This window comes from Anneissia japonica, unplaced genomic scaffold (assembly GCF_011630105.1).
Source record: "Anneissia japonica isolate Jap-2015-1 unplaced genomic scaffold, ASM1163010v1 scaffold1889_len2455224_cov183, whole genome shotgun sequence".
In the NCBI taxonomy this organism is placed as follows: domain Eukaryota; kingdom Metazoa; phylum Echinodermata; class Crinoidea; order Comatulida; family Comatulidae; genus Anneissia; species Anneissia japonica.
In genome coordinates, this window is record NW_022752980.1 from 2,331,276 (window position 1) to 2,349,845 (window position 18,570).

Here is an 18,570-nt window from a genome sequence, read left to right on the forward strand (position 1 = left end):
TATATATAGGGGCCTAGGCCTATATATATTTTTTTTCTTATATGTGATTTAATGAAATAATAAAATCACCCTAAAACAGCATAAAAAGTACACAAAGCTGAGCAAAATGTTGTCAATTTTGGTTTTAAAGCTTAGGTATGATATGCCTATGTATATGTTTATGCTGAACACACCAAGATCCGAAGCAGACGCCTAGACACGTTGTTAAACGTGACAAAAAATCAACAACAATAGTGCATATTTTTATATGGAATATCGCATATAGATCTAGAACCGGGTAATAGTTATATGCACTCTAATGAACACTCATTGACTTTTGACCATTATTTTTACAAGGATTTCACGCAGACATTAAGATATAGATAGACTTTAATTGTCGATTTAATCGCCCACATGATTATTCGTTAAAGTACACAAGTGATTTTCATTATCCTGGAATACTTGGATTATGTACCACATCCTGATATTAAGAATGAGTAAATAAAGTTCGACCACTATTTTTGCAAGGATTGCACGCAGACATTAAAATATAGACTTTAAATTATTGATTTAATTGCCAACATGATTATTCGTTAAAGTAGGCCTACACAAGTAATGTTCATTATCCCGGAATACTTGGATTATGTACCACATCCTGATATTACAAATGAGTTAAATAAAGTTAAGAGGTAAAGGTTATGATTCTTTAGCTGTTTCCGAGGAGTGGAATATTCAGTGCATTTAATTGTTTTGGCACGCTAGCTAGGTATGAAATGTTGAAAATATTTACGATGCAATCATTACAACAGTGTTATGAATTTATGGAGTACGCTAATGGTCATAATAAAGCACCATATTTTTAGATTCGAGAGCGGTGCTTATTAACAATCATTGGAGTATTAATGATATCATACATATTGTAACAGGATACCTGACTTGTTGCAACATAGGCCTAATTTTTTTTAATCGTGAGAAATCTGTCTTTTAATCATGTCCCAATAATACGAAACAAGGCAAGTTAGGTAAAATTTACTCTAAAGTTAAGCGCCTCGACGTTTATTCAAAATAGATCTAAATCAATCGCGGCGCTTAGGCTGGGTTTACACTGTAAATCGAATCAGAAGCGTTGAAGCACAAATATATGCACAACTTGTGCTCTACTCTAAACTAATTCCTCCATGTGTGAACTAAGCTAGCGAAAAAGTCACGTGGTGCGGTGCTTATGCTAGAGTAGCACTCTTTTGAGATGTACTTGTACTTGATAACTTAGAGTAGGCCTAATCTTAAGGGGAGCTGAGTTTTCTATGGAAATCTGTCGATTGGATAAGCCTATTATTAATATTTATTGGCTGTGGGTTTACGACACAGCAAACTTAAATAATCTAGGCATATTAGCACTGATTTAACCTCACTCAGTGGCCTATATTCTGTTAAGAACAGACTGTAAATTATTCATATAAAAGAAATGTGTCTTCTCTTTGAATATTATGGCATATCCTTTCACAAAATGTATAACAATTTCTTAAAGGCATAGAAATACACATTTAAAATAGTATTGACCGGTATTGAAGAAAATATCGATGTAAATGTCAGCTCATTATCTCGTTTGAATTTGAATATAAATAGAAAACGTATTTGGAAAAGCACATCACGATGTGTGAGGCCAGAGTCCTTAGGGTACTCCAGATCTATCCAAATAATATGAAGTTGAAGCATTGTCTTTTTTATTGGGTCTAAACTGGTTATGTCGATCGACAGGTACCACTGAATCAGTGACCAACACAATAAGTACAATCTAAGAAACATAAATTAGGCATGTATATTAGTATTTTAGTAAACAGACGTGCAGTCTCCAACTCAGTTCAAATATTGACGACATTATTAAAGATGCTACTGAACGCAGTGTGGAGCTATTTAAATAAATCAAAAGCTTTCAATTAGCAATCAGAACGATAACATTTTCCTCTCCAATTAGGCTAATAGATACATTTTAATAATAAGCAATAACGTTTTTAATTTGGATAGACCATTATATTCAACAGGCTTTATTAAAACGTATTTCGATTCAACGAAAACCATACTGTTATATAAATATTTTTTTCTTTTAAATTCATTAAGTAATCTTGTTGAATAAGCAATTTGTTTTAATTTTTTTTTTTAGTTTTCAGAAATTAGAGAAAAACGGTAAATATTATCTTTAAGTAGGCCTATAGGCCTACAGGTCTACTAGAATGATGGAAATATGACTTAACATCGGCGGTTTCATATTAGTAACTTATTATTATTGTTTATATTATTGTTGGTCTTTGTTCAATAAAACACATAAAAATATATAAAACACGGGCCAGACTCTGAGTCATTCAGTGGCATATGGCTAATCGGTGCAGCCACAACATTATCAGCTAACTCGTGTTACTAATTACGCCATCCATTAGGGGAAGCACCATACATGTATTGTACAAAAATTCAGGCAATGCAAATTTTTTGGGGACTTGATTATAATTGCACAAGACAATTTCAATAATTATACCCGAAACGTTGATTGTCAACGCGTCAAATTATGTTAGGTTCTGCTAGTACGAGCAATTATGACACAAAATCCGTTATGAAGAACAAACAAAAAGTCTGAGGAGAACACTCAAAATCCGCACATCTCATCTACACAAAATTTAATTAGAATATATAGTGTGTTTACTAAAAACAGATTGGAAACACGAGTAGGTCTAAATTGTAAAAGAGCCCGACCAGGTTTTAAAAATCAATGATTGTACGTAGGTCTTGAGAGCGAGATGAATGTAAACAACCTTTGATTTTCCCCCGAATCATGGCTGGGAGATGTAAATAGTACTATCTGTGGCGAACGAGTATCAAGTGCACACTAATGCCAAGCTTCTAAGCTTCCGTTAATATCCTTATAAAGATTGAAATGTAATTTCATCGGACGGATACAGGGTTTGCGCCAGCCGGAGAGCTGCCCCCCCCTCCCTCCCCTTCCCCAGAACGGGAGAAAAAACACAATTCGTCTGGGAGAAAAAAAAATTATATGTATTTTCTACATATTAGTAGACTCTAAAATCGATTAAATAAGTCTTTGAAACCCCCTCCCCCTCCCTGTCGGGGACCTCGGTCCCTCGTCAAGCAAATCCTGGCGCCACCCCTGGGCGGATACTGGTATGCTTCAATATTTTTAAGATTATCATCATCATCATCATGAACAGTATTATCTTCTTCGCCATCATCATCATCTCACGCATTTCATACACAGGTTCTCATCCCAAACACGTCACTAATCCATTAGCTACAGTCATTCACTAAACCGCATCCTATATTTAGCATCTGTGACCAAACACTTCGGACAAAAAGTTACTTGACCTAAAGCAAAAGTAATTAACCTAGACAGAATCTGATCTACCATGGAATCATAAAAATTGGCAGTTTATCGACCTAGCGCACAACGGGCTATAGTACTAAAGAATAACATATTTTCTTCTGTATTTTTTAATCAAGCATGTACTTTCTTTTTGTGTATGATGACTTTAAGGAAGCTCAACAGGCTCAGTATAGTATCATGCAAATATGGTGGAATTGTTATATGATTTATTATTTATTGATCTGGTTGTTAAACATCAGATATATAAACAAAATATTATTATTTTAATGGGCAATACAATATTCTGCTATGTAGTCAGTTATAGGGAATAATAACATCAACAACCATGTCTTCAAAAGGCCTTACATAATGGTATTTACGTGTATCACTACATCATGTTTTGATTTGTCTTTAGTTAAAATATTATGATACTCCTGGCGTGCTGGTAAATCAACTTATTGTAAATTTAGACATTTCCATAATACTGACATTATAGGCCTAGAGGAAGTATTGAAATAATAAACAGTATCATGATTGATACTTCAACAACATACCGTATTACGTTTACCAAACTACATAAATATTACATCTATGACCAAAATCAATGTTTAAGTTTGTAATATATTCTTTATTAAGTTGCAAATAAAAACCGATTTTCTGGAAAATTAAAAAAAAAACATGTTTGCCGTATTCGACATGAAAAGTGCAAGGCTAATTAGGCCTATGCAATGGTTTCATTGATGAGGAGCTGCCTAATCATCAGAAAATCCAATCACAAGAATTGTCTAAACTGCACTCGTGTGTATTGTTGTATTGGCTAAGCTTGCGCCAATCTCCAACTTATTGGACGCGCTGATTAAATTCTAGGACACATACCAAAGATACAGGAAACAAATAAGTCGTAATACGAAAATAATTAAAATAGACTCACCTGGCGTGTTGGTAATCGAGCATACGGCCAAATTTTCTGCTTTAATAACGGTCAGCATCAGGCTCGTTGGTTTCAGACATAAAGAGACGGTCAACGTTCCATTCACCTGTGTGATTACGATGGTGAAACATGAAAGTGAAACAAGTTGTTGACGTAAAATGCGCTTTATACTGCGTAGGCGTAGGCCTACCATGGAGGTATTATTATAATACCTCCATGGGCCTACCGTGGGTCTCTGCTTTTTAAAAACCGATACAGTATTTATAGAAGGTGACCCTTCCAGCGTATCCTAGAAAGGCTACTGGTATCATAAATTAAATAATGTGATGGTTTTTATCAGCGTAGTCTCATTACGAGGCTTGGGTAATGGAGATGTGTTTTAGTCGTGAGAAAAAAAATCATGTTCTGTCACAGGATTTGAACTAGGACCCTGGGATTGGAAAGCAAGCGTAAGGCATAATACAGTAATGTCATCTAGGGTGTATCAACATGAATCTGAGACAATGACGATATTTTGAAGATATATAAAAAGTGGTTGAGGCGATATAATCGATTGTTTCTTCCAGCTACTACCGAAACACTTTGTTTTTGTCCAGAATTCCTTGACTTTGATTTTGTCGTGTAATGGTTATAGAATGCTGTACTTTTCAGCAAAGACAAAGACACAAGAGTTCGAGCCTTGTTAGCAATTTTTTCTATGTATTATCATGAGAATTAGCTACATAGCATAACCCATAAATCAATGACAATATTATTTATTTCAATCGTCAAGTTTCATTATGCAAATGAGGAAAAGCCCTAACGATTTGTGTTACGAACATCAACCTAGTTTTTTTTAATCATGATATTTTTATCATTGTATTTTTGTATTTTTATATATATCTTGCATAAACTCGCTTTGTTCACTAGGCACCCATAAAACAATAGACTTGGATATGATTTCGCTGTGAAATTAATGTATACTTTTTAATCTTTAGACAAGAGGGATGTATTTAAGGTGGTAGAGGGATCAGTTAAACAGTTGAAAGGAAGTATAACTCTTCACTCTTCTTTGGGAGAAATGATTAAAAATAAATTTATTCTCAACTCCACTAAAACATTTATGAACACTGCCTTCAATGTTTGTGGATTAACAAGACTCCTCAATAGATGTGGCTGAACTCTGTCTTTGTACACGTACTGGTTTGAATAGCCGCAATTAAAGAAAAAGACAATGGACCTTTCCCTTTCCGAAGTAAAGCCCAACAATTGTCCAATCAGAACAGGAATACGCACATGTCCCACAAACATACGGTGAATAGACGGTCAGGTAACTCTGTGTTGAACAGTATTTTTATTCAGGAATCAAATATTTCATTTTATTTAGCGTAACTAACAAAATTGTATGATACAGATTAATATATTTATTGCAAATATCTATTCTGTATCTGCCAACTTCAATAGTTACGCTTGAGGATTGACAAGACGAGATACGGTATTCTGCTGTCTAACTAAGCGTTTTCGCATTGCATTTTAATTTTTGTTTTTATTATTTGAACCGTGACGTGAATCAATATGACATACATGCATACACGCATGCAGGCCCGTCATAAATACATACATGGGCCTACATACATACATGTATATATGTATACCGGTATGATATATATAAAATGAGATACAAATTTATATACATGGTATATATACAAATTTTAAAAGTTAACTGTTTAACGGTAAACTTCGACAGTAAACTTACCGTTTCTGAATTCCATGGGTTGACATTGGCTTTGATGTCATAACTTTGACCATCGTTAAGGAAACCCAAAGGTTGGATGATGTTGCCAATGTATTCCGCTCGCCTTAGATTCGATCTCTTTGACATTACCTTTATCCTAAGATTTAAATGTGCGAGTTCCACAGGCTTCACGTTTGTAAATATAAACGTTTGGTTGAAATGAGGGTCACGTGTGCCTTTTATGTTCATTGTCTTGTGTTTTCCATGGGCTTTAGAAGGTGTTAAACTCAGTTTCAACATTGGATTTATTGGACCAACGTGGACACTGCCACCTAAATTTTCGGCACGAATTATACCAACCTCTAACCTTTCGCTCTGTCGGTAATAGCAAAGCTTCATATGAACATCGCCCAAGTCCATTAAATAGCTTCGTCTCCTCATACAGTGTAGATGCAATTTTTCAGGTTGCTCTGCACGTAAAGAACGACTCCGTGACCGATGGTATTGAACTAATGGTACGGGTATTGGGACAGAGCATCGTCTTTTGTCTATAGATCGGGACCCACTAGGTGTCGATGGAGAAGAGACCGGTCTGGTGGGAACACTTAAGCCTATAACTTCGCCTGGTAGGCCTATTGAATATATGTTTCCATGACTTTGACTAAACGGTACTTTTCTTTTAGATTTCGTAAACGTTGGTGAGTTACAGAGTGATAAAGAATTATTTGAAGAAGGAGAAGTTCCTGTACTTGACCAATCGAATAAGTCTGTACCTTCAGAGGATGATGGGCTGGGTACGTTTGGATAGCCAAGTGGTTTGACCTTCAGGTTTTGCTCGGTTGTTTGACGCTGGTTCTTTTTACGATAGAGTGATTCTTTCCTAGACGTTGTTGGACTTTCTGACAAAAAGGAAAATCCGTATGGTGTTGTCTTCATCTGAATGTGTGACATTGTCTCGGCTAACATACTATCTGGAGCACTGCTAACATATTCGGGCGCCCTAGGCGCTTCTTCTGATGTTTCACTTGTACTGAATATTTGTAGTCGCGGTAACCGTTTCTGAGGTATAACAAATTGTGGTACAGTATCTGGTGTAATAATGATCCCATTCAACGGGTTTATTGCAGCTTTCTTGGGTTCTCGTACCTTGGTATGCGCTAATGGACACAAGTGCAATACTTTCGTTTGGTGATGGTTAGCGTTCACGCACTCCATAGTGAACATGCGTTCAGGTAATAAATTCCCTCAAGCAAGTGATGAAAACGATCGGGAGCGTATCCACGAACAGCTAAGCAACACAGCGATACCTATTATAACCAGTTAGCCGTGTTCAACTGGAATATATAACAGCCCTGATCATGCGCAGTCGTCATTACAAGTGATAGGCTACTGAGTAGTCTGGAAAACGTATAATCACGAGAATCTGTAGATGATTATTAATTCACGCTTGTATCTGGCACGTGTCAAGCATTACCATAGACCTAATTGTAGTGGCCTAGATGCTATAGCATCATACACCATGGAATATCCCCATATAACATATATGAATAATCTAACCGATAAAATTAATTTGTATACATCTCTTGAATTTTCCAAGAGTTTGTGTTAACCCAAAGAGGTATATAATTTTACACTGAAAGACAATGAAAGCAAATGCATTTGTTTGTAAAAAAGGGACGACGTGGTCTGCAAATTTTACCACTTGCTGCAAAATTCTGCAGACGGCCTGTAAACGTTACTCTCCTTTAAAAAAACCAGAGTTTGCTATGTGCCAGTGGAGTCCGACGTGCTCCACAGATTTGTGATGGCCCGAGTCTATTCCTATACTATATAAATCAAAATACCGAATGACTTCTTACCGAATACCCGCAGTATAATACCCGTCTATTTGCTGGTGATACATTGTGTCAACACATCATTAAGTCCCCATAATGCATCCCTTTTCCACAATGGAATATGAGAAGTGATGTTAAAATTACACAAAAATAAAAATATTAAAAAAATAATAATAAATCAGTAAAAAATACATAAAAACTCGACTCGAACTAGGCTGCAATGGCAATTACTGAGATTTGTATTAGGCCTATGCTAAAGAGCTCGACCTGCGGAGGTCAGTGCATTTTTGTCTGTCTACCCTGCGTAAATTTATAGGTCGGAGGGTGAAAATATGTTAATGCATTTCACGGTGATTTTGTGTTTACCATAGCAATAGCTAGTAAAACATACACGAAAAACAAAAACGAAATCATACTGAGCTAGTTTAAAACACCTTAGATAACGCAAATTAATTTGTTTATCAGTATTCAAAATATATAGAATGACGTCATATTTTTATATGTACATCATGGTCTTTCCTTGGACAAAGTTTGAAGAAGATTGAAGCTCGAGTACTTTCGACCATCAGTACTGATGTATATGTAATAAAATGTAAATAAAACCGTTTTTTTTTAAATATGTAATGGATTTAAAGTCTAGTCAACCTATTTGAATATTGATACTGTACCGTATATACATTTATTTATATACAATGATCAGTTATCCTTTCCATATTGATATTACAATGAAACAAGTGCTGTATGGGGTTCTTTTCGGAACGAGTGCTGCAAATTTTGAGAATTGCTACTATAAAACAATAGGACTACAGAAAACATTTTTCAACTATGAAATCCTGTTTAAAAAAAAGAAAGGAAATCATTTAAATTAAAATTACAGTAGAGTATTGTTTAATTCCAACACAGCATCCGAGAGAACATCAGTCTGTATCTTGTAGTGTATTGATCGGCATTAAATCACATGAACCATTGAACTTCATCTTTGAAACTAATTCATGTACAGTATATACTGTAGGATTACTGTACTATCTCGAAAAGAAGCCTATACTACCTTGAATATAATAAATTTACACTTGGCGCCTCATATTTTGTGAGTATTTGGCGGTGCAAGGACATGGCATTTCAAACAAGCTGCATTATGGCAAAAAATCCTTTTTTTCTTAAATGTTTTCCATGACGGCGGAATGGATATTTCACTTCATACGTTCCGATAATGGAAGATACCAGTAACATTGAAGGCCGCTTGCCTCTAGTGTCTTTTTGAAATATTTATATTTTGTTCTGATGCATTTCCCTGGATTTTAATGGCACAGCCAGAAAATGACTGAATACTACTCTTCGTTAAAATACCCGCCATTTTTCTTTAAATCTCAACTTCGTAAATCCAATATACATATTAAGGTAGTTGAAAAAAGAAATTTAATTTTTGAATTTTCTTTTTAGCTGAAGGCAGACAGTTCATCTTTAATTTTATAGGATACCATGACGCTTAAAACTAGTAGTAGGGTTATTATTGTTGTTATCGTCATCATTCTTGGTAATGATATAGTTTTAATATCACAATATAATTTACAGTGGCCATACTGTATGTTACTAAGTAGATTATTACACACTTTTACGGGCACATAATTGTTCGTTCCCTGAACAGAAGGAAGAAAAGCTAGTATAATAGTCGAGTCGTGGGCATATCGAAATAGGCAGAGCTAATGTTTGTTATTCTGCCTGAAACATTAACATTGTGATTTTCGGGGGAAAAAAATAAATAAAAGATAAATGTTTACTTGGGCTGCAGAAAGTTAGACTTTAATTGGAGAAGTATTTTTTAGGAAGCAGACTTTTAATAAATAAAGAATGAGAACACATCAGAAGTTTCCAATTTAACACTTTTATTCTCATGTAGCATTCTTGAGTTTTGAATGTCTATCCTTATTTTGAAACTATACTAATTATATTTATCAACATAAATATACAACTACAATATCGTTTTCCTCAAGTTTCAATATACTGAATATCGATCGGTTATAACAATTCATTACAATTGCGATGAAGATACAAAGTAAAGCAAAAACAAACCATTAAGTATCGATAATAATCGATAGGATATTGGTAACAAAACATTCACATGCATACATTATTTATCAATATATGATATTGATTCCTGCTTTACACATGCCTATCTATAATTTACAATAACATCAATAATCAATAATTAAAAATTTGACACAATCTTGGTAATTCCGATCACACATACATATATACATACATATATATATATATATTATACATATATATAATTAATTATATGTATACTTGTATATACACTTAGATAAACTATCTTTTTGTTCTCACAAACACTTGGTTTGTGTCAAAACATTTGGCTATCAAATATACACCATACCTAGGTACTTGATCTCAATAGCCATTTATCTGCTTAGTTGCCATTGTCAAATACCTTTTGTTTTCCCTTACTATGTTAATAATCCAATTCACCTTTAACTTGCAAGAAATAAAATAGTTGACACCCATTGAAATTTGATAATTAATACAAATGAAATAGAAAGAACTTTAATAAATCAAGATCACGTCTATAATTAATTAGATATAAAAGAACCATCTATAACAATTGCCATTATATATCACATATAGTTTACCTCTTGTATTCCAATTCAGTGTGGCATATGTATAACAATACCTTTCATTATATATTTACTGTACAATAAGATTCTTTTTTTTTTTTTTTTATGGTAATCATAAACAATGTACTGTAGTACATATTATTAATTACAATACGGTACCTACATTTAATGGTCTAATCTTTAGACTAACACAATCATACTGAATTGTTTGTTATTGCTAGTAAAAATGCAATAAGGAAGTTTCGCAAAATTACAAAAATGATAACAAATACGCAGTTGCGTCATCAATTTCAGATGGTCTTTTATCTGTCTACAGCACATTGGCATTAATTTAAATTTAATGAACATTATCAATTATGTTCTTTAGAAAAACTAATATAATTTTAAAGTATTTACCAACTTGACATTCAGATAATTAAATTTGAATTTCAACAACGTAAGGCAACTAATTTACTATATATATTTGACGATATTGTCAGCTGTGCTGCCTCAATATTGTATTCATGACGTATTCATTATCATTTTCTTAAGGTTGCGAAAACTTCCTAATATTTACATCTAACGACAGATAACAATAAAACATGGAAATTGGAAAGTCCTCACATTTCTCCAATGGACCCAGCTCGGCAACATACTATCATATTATATTTTTGTTCATTTATTTTTCTCTGGGGAAGGACACTTCATACAAAAATGAGTTTGAAATTTAACAACCCACACCTAAATTCAAATATTGAATAAAACAACATATTACTTTTACTGTATATTACTTGGGAAATATGTCGGTGGGTAAAACAGTAATGTCAATAACAAATATGTAGTTCTAAAACATTGAACATGATACTAAAAGCAATATATAACAAAAATTATAAATAAATGTAAGTAATAACTGTAATTACTTATATAAAACAAACCTGCCATAATAATTATAAATAAATGGAAGTACAGTAATTACTTCTATAAAACAAACCTGCCATAATAGAGAATATTAAAGAATTGATTAATTAAAAAAATACTGCATAGGCTACAATTTTAATCAAATTATTGGTTAAAATATTTAATCCTTTACTTGGAAACAAAATTATTAATTTCGATCGCATTTTTCATGACATCACATTACTGTATTCAAGCCAAGAACAACATATATTACTTTAATAATAAAAAATTTGGTCAAAACTGATACACCTCTAATCACCCAGTCAATAGTCAACATGGAATGGAGCTGATGGAATTATTAAAAGCAACATTCTTGGAATGAACAGTAGAAAAGTTAACATAAGTACTGGTAGACACACTGACACGCACGCAAAAAAACTGTTCATACCTTTTGTCACCTCTTAGGGACTGGAAAGAAGAGTCTATAATCTTTGCTGCTTATTGTCTGGAGAAGAGACTAATATCTATTATTCTTTGTATTGCCAGAAACGGTTCCTATTACACAACTAAATTATACGGGATCAACAAGAGTATTCTGCCGAAAGTCAAAATTTACCAATCCACAATAATTACAGCTAAAGGCAGTTGTTTTCATATATAGAAAGCAACATAAAAGGCTACTATGGTCTAATACAGGTGATATCAATAATACAAAAGGTAATATTAATAACAATAATATATTTATTAGGCCTATATATATATGACAATGATAAATATTTTTAATGGATAAAATTTAATCATGCACAGTGCAGTAGTTTCCTTTGTAAAAATCAAAATGTATTGTGGGAAGATCAGTAAAATAATTGATGATTACTTCAATTTTAGTAAAAGAGCTTGAATTTGGGTCCCTATAGTCACAAGGGGATACATTAACAACTATAATAGACTGCGGTTGGCGAACGATACATATTTCTTTTTCTGTATTTCCTTAAAGCCACCACAGATGTGTAGTGCAGAATTTTTTTTTTCCTTCTCAATAATTTTCAGCTGTTGAGTAAATTAATGTGAATGCAGTGCACTATTGCTAGCATGATCTGGTTCCATACCGGAATATAATACTAAACCATATTCATATGGGAATCGCAATGAATAATTGCTATGAATTGGTAATGGAAATTTATGATTCAGATATATTGTAAATGCAGCCATAACATCTATTGTAAGCTCAGGAAATTAATGATATCATTTTAGAATGCCTTACAAGTAACAAGTACAATTCAAAGTCAAAAAGAAAAAGGAAAATACAGTACTTAGATGATCATTTTTTTGATTCTTGCAATTTGATGGGTTAAATTCAGATTTCATGGGATTAAACTAATGGTGCCACTCAATGAAAAAAAAAAGTGCATTGCTCGGTTGACACGTCTGTTTATTGTTAATTTTTTGTTCCATTTGAAAATTTTACTGCAATTTTTGATTAAGTTTAGTGAATTGTGCTGTCATGAGCATACTGGCGCCGAGAAAGCATAAACAATCTGAGTAACAAAGGTTGTAGCTGATGTAAATTCAGGCCTGATATAATTATTAGAAGGAGCTTTAGCAGATCTTTTAGATGATGTACAAGATAAATGAATGTTTGTCATCCATACAATGAGATAGACATATATCTTCATTTGTTGAAAGATGGATGTTATATTCCACTCCTCTATGCCTAATTTGCATTCCATATTTACCTCATGAATATATTCTATCCAATTGCACTCATAAACATTCAAAATTTGTTATTTTTAATATCATGTTATTAACTTTTAGATAATTTTATATCATTATTGTATTTCATTTAATGCTAACAATATTATTTTATACTATTTTAAAGTGTTTTATTTTACTTAATATATTTTTATATTTCAAATTTTATATTATTTATATTTTATCATACCATATATCATATTATATCACATAATATAATACATCACATCATATAATATGAATCATATCATATACCATTTCATTCCATATCTTATAACATATACATATATTTTTAATCAAACAGGGAGTGTATTGCCACTTATTAGGATTGATTGGACTACCAATATTTTGAGGATCTATCAATTCTTAGGGTTTAGGGAATCTTTTTGTATGTTACTTCAAAATCCATTTTTTTTGTTGTTTTTAGCCAATTCACATGATTTTTACATCAAGGTTTTAAAATGTCTTTTAAAATGTTTCTTATCTTAAATATATTTCTGCTCTCTATATACTGTATGTACAAAGATTTTATTACAAGAGCAATGTGATTTACAACCAAATAATTAGTAAAATAATATGCCTTTTCACTCACAAATAATACACATTTCCCATGTAAGTATATGCAATAAATAACTTATTGTAATAATATTGTACATATATTTCACTTCCGGTATCTATAATCATAATTAAAACATAAATACAGATAATTAGCAAAAATCATTATATTTTCCATTAAATACAGATAATTAGCAAAAATCATTATATTTTCCATTTAGTAACAAAAAGTAACTGTAGAAATTTGATTTTGATTTTTTTTTAAATTTTGATTTTCTTTGGAACTGTTAGTCAACAACAAATTTTAATAATGTTGTCAGAAAAGCAATAGAAATTTCTGAGCATAGTGCTTCTATTTATATTTACTTTTTACGTTATATTTTGAACTTTTGTGGACAATCAAAGAATTATATTTAAAAAGTATCGGTGCACATACACATGAACTGAGAAACAATTGAATAAAGACCTCTTTTAAATTTATGTCTATCAAGCGTAATATTTTTCCACTATTAGCAACACTCTCAAATATGTGCTGCAACACTTATTTATAGATTTCACTTGGATTAAGCATTATGGCACATACATGTGCTACCATGTGACCCGACGCCATGTAGTTATTTGATCGTCGAAGTAGTATTATCCTATTTGTGTCGGACTTTCAATGAATGACCAATGAACTGTAGGACACTTCCATTATGTGCCTTCAAACACTACTTACAGTACATTTTTTTTTTAAATATTACAATTATTTTTGTTTTACTGCTAAGCGCAATGAGTCTTTAGCAACATACCATGAAGTGAAAATTACCATTATCATAATCGTTATTATTTGACCCAAAATGAAAATTATTGACTCCTAAAAAGGATACATTATTAACCCTCAAAAAAGGTCTATGTAGGCCCCGCCCCCCCTCCTTTTTTTTTGGAAAGTTAAAAAAAAAAAAAGAAGAAAGAAAAAGAAAAACTTAATTGCCCAGAACACCTCAGAGATTATTTTCGGGTGTCCAAAATACAAAAATTGCATGGGGGTGGTGTTATCTCTGCTTTTGGCATGGCAAACCTCATATGCTATTAGAATCCACTGTACAAACATCTAATTCTGGTAGGGAATTCCTTTTTTTTCTCATAAACCACATTTCAGGTGAACACCGAGTGTGATGTAGGTGTCTACTGTACTGCCTGCTTGCGGGCCAGTAGACACTTTCCATGTATCTGTACCATTGCTTTCAAATTGAAAGATTGAGAGTCTGGCATTGTCGCATGCACAAAATTAACGGTATCCGCCTGCATTTCGGTCGCGCTATTTTGGTTATGCATTTCGGTCGCGGTGTATGGAGCACCGAAGAAGCGACCGCGAATTTATAATAAGATATCCAAAGCAGAATAGGCCTAGGTCTGCCTGCCTGCCGTTTGTTAAACATGAAAACAGTCATTTTTATTTTACTACTTTATGACTAATTGTAATACAGTTTATTTCAGCATCAATTGGTATTACAGTATTTCCTTTTTACAGAAACAGCCTTTTATGATCTTAAGAGTTAACAGTTAATGTAATATTTATGACAGGAGATGTCTGGATACTAGAGGAAAATAAAGGAAAAAAAAGTATTGCAAATATACCATCTAAATTATAAATACTTAAAATATATTGTTAAAATAAAAACGTATGTACATTTATAAATTGTTAAGTAAAAACTTTTCGTCGGCGGAGCACTCCTGTTAGCTCATTAATTTAGGTCCTACCTAAAATTTGTTTAGAACACTACCGAATTTACTTTCGAAAAACATTGTAAATAAGCTAGCTTGTACATCGGCGTTCCATACCGCGGCTGTGAACCACGACCGAAATGCTTAACAATAGGGGGCGACTGAAATGCAGGCGCGACCGAAATGATTTGTATTCAAATGAACTTGCATCTACTATTAGATGTCTGCTGTTAAGTGTTGCTGAGTGTTCAAATAGAGCAACATATAAAATGGGACACCCAAGGGAAGGAAATGGGACACCCAAGGGAAGGAAATGGGCCCAAGTCCTCCCATCATCGGTATATGTTGTAAGAGGTGTTATGGTGCCCCTCGGGATGATCTTGTGTTCACCTACCAAACAACACATACATACATCAGATCTTTAAAGAAGTATTCTAGTCCATTGTTGCATCTGCTATAACATAGAAGTAGCACACTGAGGTAGAATTCGTTCAGAAAAGGGTACTCAATACAATTCTTGGTTGCAACTCAGTACACTGGGTAGCAGGATGCCTTAGACACACTCATCCTAACATCATTACAAAGAACGACAGTCTAATTTAATTATCATGTTTTGTAATAGTATGGTGGAATCAAAACAGTTTGCTATATGTGAATCCGGAGAATAAAAAATCAGAAATGATTTTACCTAGTGTAGAAGTTTACCTCACTGCAAGATCAATCATTTTCTAATAAATAAAATCTATAAAAGCATCAGTCTGAAATACTAGGATGGTGTCCGTTGGGGGACAGTTATTATTGTATACCTCATACGTAGAATCTAGTCATCTGATTGGTTAAGAAGCAGAGCAATAGAAAGTACTATTCCCCTTAAACAATAGTACTTTTTGACCTCTCGCGATGTGCAAACTAGGCCCACTACATTGCGCTGCTGACGGTAAAGGGGACTGCGACCTCTACGATGAGATTAGCCCTTTTTACCGGATCAGCGAGTAGACGATAAACAAATATGGAGGCCGGTCGTTTCAAGACAAAGAAGGACTAGCCTAGGCCTAGCCGATAGCAAAAGCACCAAAAGACAAATTAAATATGTCTTATCAATATTCGAAAAAAATTGCAAGACGATGGGAAATAAGCAAAGAAGAGCTAGACACACTCTTTTTATCGCCTAGGACTAGCTAGTCGAGCAGTAGTAGTAGCGTAGGCCTAGGCCCCTAATAATAGGCTAGGAAGTACAGTAAGTACTTTTAGGCCTCGAAGAATCTATCTATGAGGTATATGAAACAAATATTGACTGCTCTAAATTCGGGGTAAGGTGAAATCTGCCTCTCGGTGATGTGGAGACTGTAGCCTATCTTTGGTAGGCTACGGTCTCCAAATCACCGAGGGGCAATAGATTTCGCCATTCCCCTCATGAGCAGTCAGTATTTGTATACCACATTTAAGTGTATCATGGTGTCAGTACATAGAGCAACCTAATTTCATGTCGTCTTGTGACTATTATGACAACGTTTCTATCAAGCTTGGCAAGCCACCGGAGTCAAATCCCCTTGCATGAGGGCCAATCCACACCACTAATGAACTTAAGACACAATCAATTCCTACACAAAAATGTTCGTACTGTAGAAATCAAATACAAAATGCTCATAACACTAACAAAAAGTAGCAACAGTGACAGTATCCTAAAGCTTAAGACAAATTGATATATTAATAATTAATAGTATTGAAAGAATGAAGTTGGTTTAAATGAAAAATTGAAGATGTGATTGATTACATGACAAAATAATGGTAAACTTTAAGATTTTAGATAATCCAGCAAACATCTATGAATATATTACCTTGATGTTGCCCTCGGCAGAACCAGTTAGGAAGAAATCTTCAGCGGGATCAACTGCAATACATTTGATAGCTGAGTCGTGAGCAGTGAAGGAATGCCGTAGCTTTCGTTGTCGTATGTCAAAAATTGCAACCTCCCCTTTCTTGTTACCAGAGATAAGAACTTGTTGATTGGGACAGTAGATTATAGATGGGCAACCTCCCTCATGACAACTAAATGCTGATAATGACAAGATAGTAATATAGTAATAATTATTTATATTATATATAATTTACCAAAACATATTCATATACTATTTAATTTATAGTTAATTATTAATATAATTTATTATATTATTATACCTGGTAAAATTATGTATGCATATGTGTATATTTTTAAATTAACATATAAAGTATATGTATATATACATAAAGTACAAATAATAAAGTATATATACACATAAATATATTACATGTATATATATATAATTATACATATATAATCAATAAAATATATTATATAAAAATATATATTACATACGAATGTCAGGCATCCTAAGAAAGCCTCTGCATAATAATAATAATAATAATAACAATAACAATAATAATAATAATAATAATAATAATAATAATAATACCAACAAGACGAGTTTTAAAAACCAACCTCTTATATTAGAAGTAAAGTAAGGTTAGATTTTGAACATTAGTTTTTGGATCTATTTATAACTAATACATTTAACAATCTCAACTGATATGAAACATCAAATGGTAGGTAGTACCCTGGGAACTGATGAAATTCATTATAGAAAATGACATCATATTGCACTCAATGATTGGCAGTGATAAATTGCAGTAAAGTGGTTGACTGCAAAGGCAGGATTAGAAAGCCATTCAAAATAATTATTCTCTCAGACTATAGAATTAATTAACGAATACTGAATTCATTAGCGTTGGGACAACACAGCACAATTTGATATCATCAACACCTAGGTCTAAGTTAATATAAATTGTGTAATAATGTATAACAATACGAACACTATATTGTAACTGCCAATACCCCAGCCACCATCTTCAGTAACATTATCAACCATTATCATCACATAATTATTATCTTTAAAACTGTCATCTTTATTGACATCATTACCTACACCATTAACACCACTGTCATCATCGTTAACACATATTATTAGAAGTATTTTATATTTCTCACCATGTATACAAGCTTTGTCCTTTGGCATCAAAGTGTCCCACAAACTAATATTCTTGTTGTCAGATGACCACCCTGCAGTTGCTAGAAGACTGCAGGAGCCCATAAATGTGAAGTCAGACACTGTTTTACTATGACACTGGAGGGTCTGTGGTTGGGAACACAGGTTAATGTTAAATCACATGAAAGTGATTGCATG

The 18,570-nt window shown here is 33.1% G+C and overlaps 2 protein-coding genes across 2 annotated transcripts in view; both read right to left on the reverse strand.

Annotated features, from left to right (window-relative positions):
- LOC117122548 (synaptotagmin-7-like) overlaps positions 1 to 9,293 on the reverse strand; it is a 12,180-nt gene extending 2,887 nt beyond the window's left edge. The window contains exons 1-2 of the mRNA XM_033268149.1: positions 6,016 to 9,293; positions 4,281 to 4,386 (exon numbers count right to left, since the gene is read on the reverse strand). Coding sequence (XP_033124040.1) covers positions 4,281 to 4,386; positions 6,016 to 7,218 — 1,309 coding nt within the window. The 5' untranslated portion in view covers positions 7,219 to 9,293. The remainder of the gene's footprint in view (positions 1 to 4,280; positions 4,387 to 6,015) is intronic.
- Positions 9,294 to 16,849: 7,556 nt separating this feature from the next.
- LOC117122521 (dmX-like protein 2) overlaps positions 16,850 to 18,570 on the reverse strand; it is a 34,008-nt gene continuing 32,287 nt past the window's right edge. Inside the window, exons 24-26 of the mRNA XM_033268107.1 lie at positions 18,375 to 18,519; positions 17,188 to 17,405; positions 16,850 to 16,969 (exon numbers count right to left, since the gene is read on the reverse strand). Coding sequence (XP_033123998.1) covers positions 16,850 to 16,969; positions 17,188 to 17,405; positions 18,375 to 18,519 — 483 coding nt within the window. The remainder of the gene's footprint in view (positions 16,970 to 17,187; positions 17,406 to 18,374; positions 18,520 to 18,570) is intronic.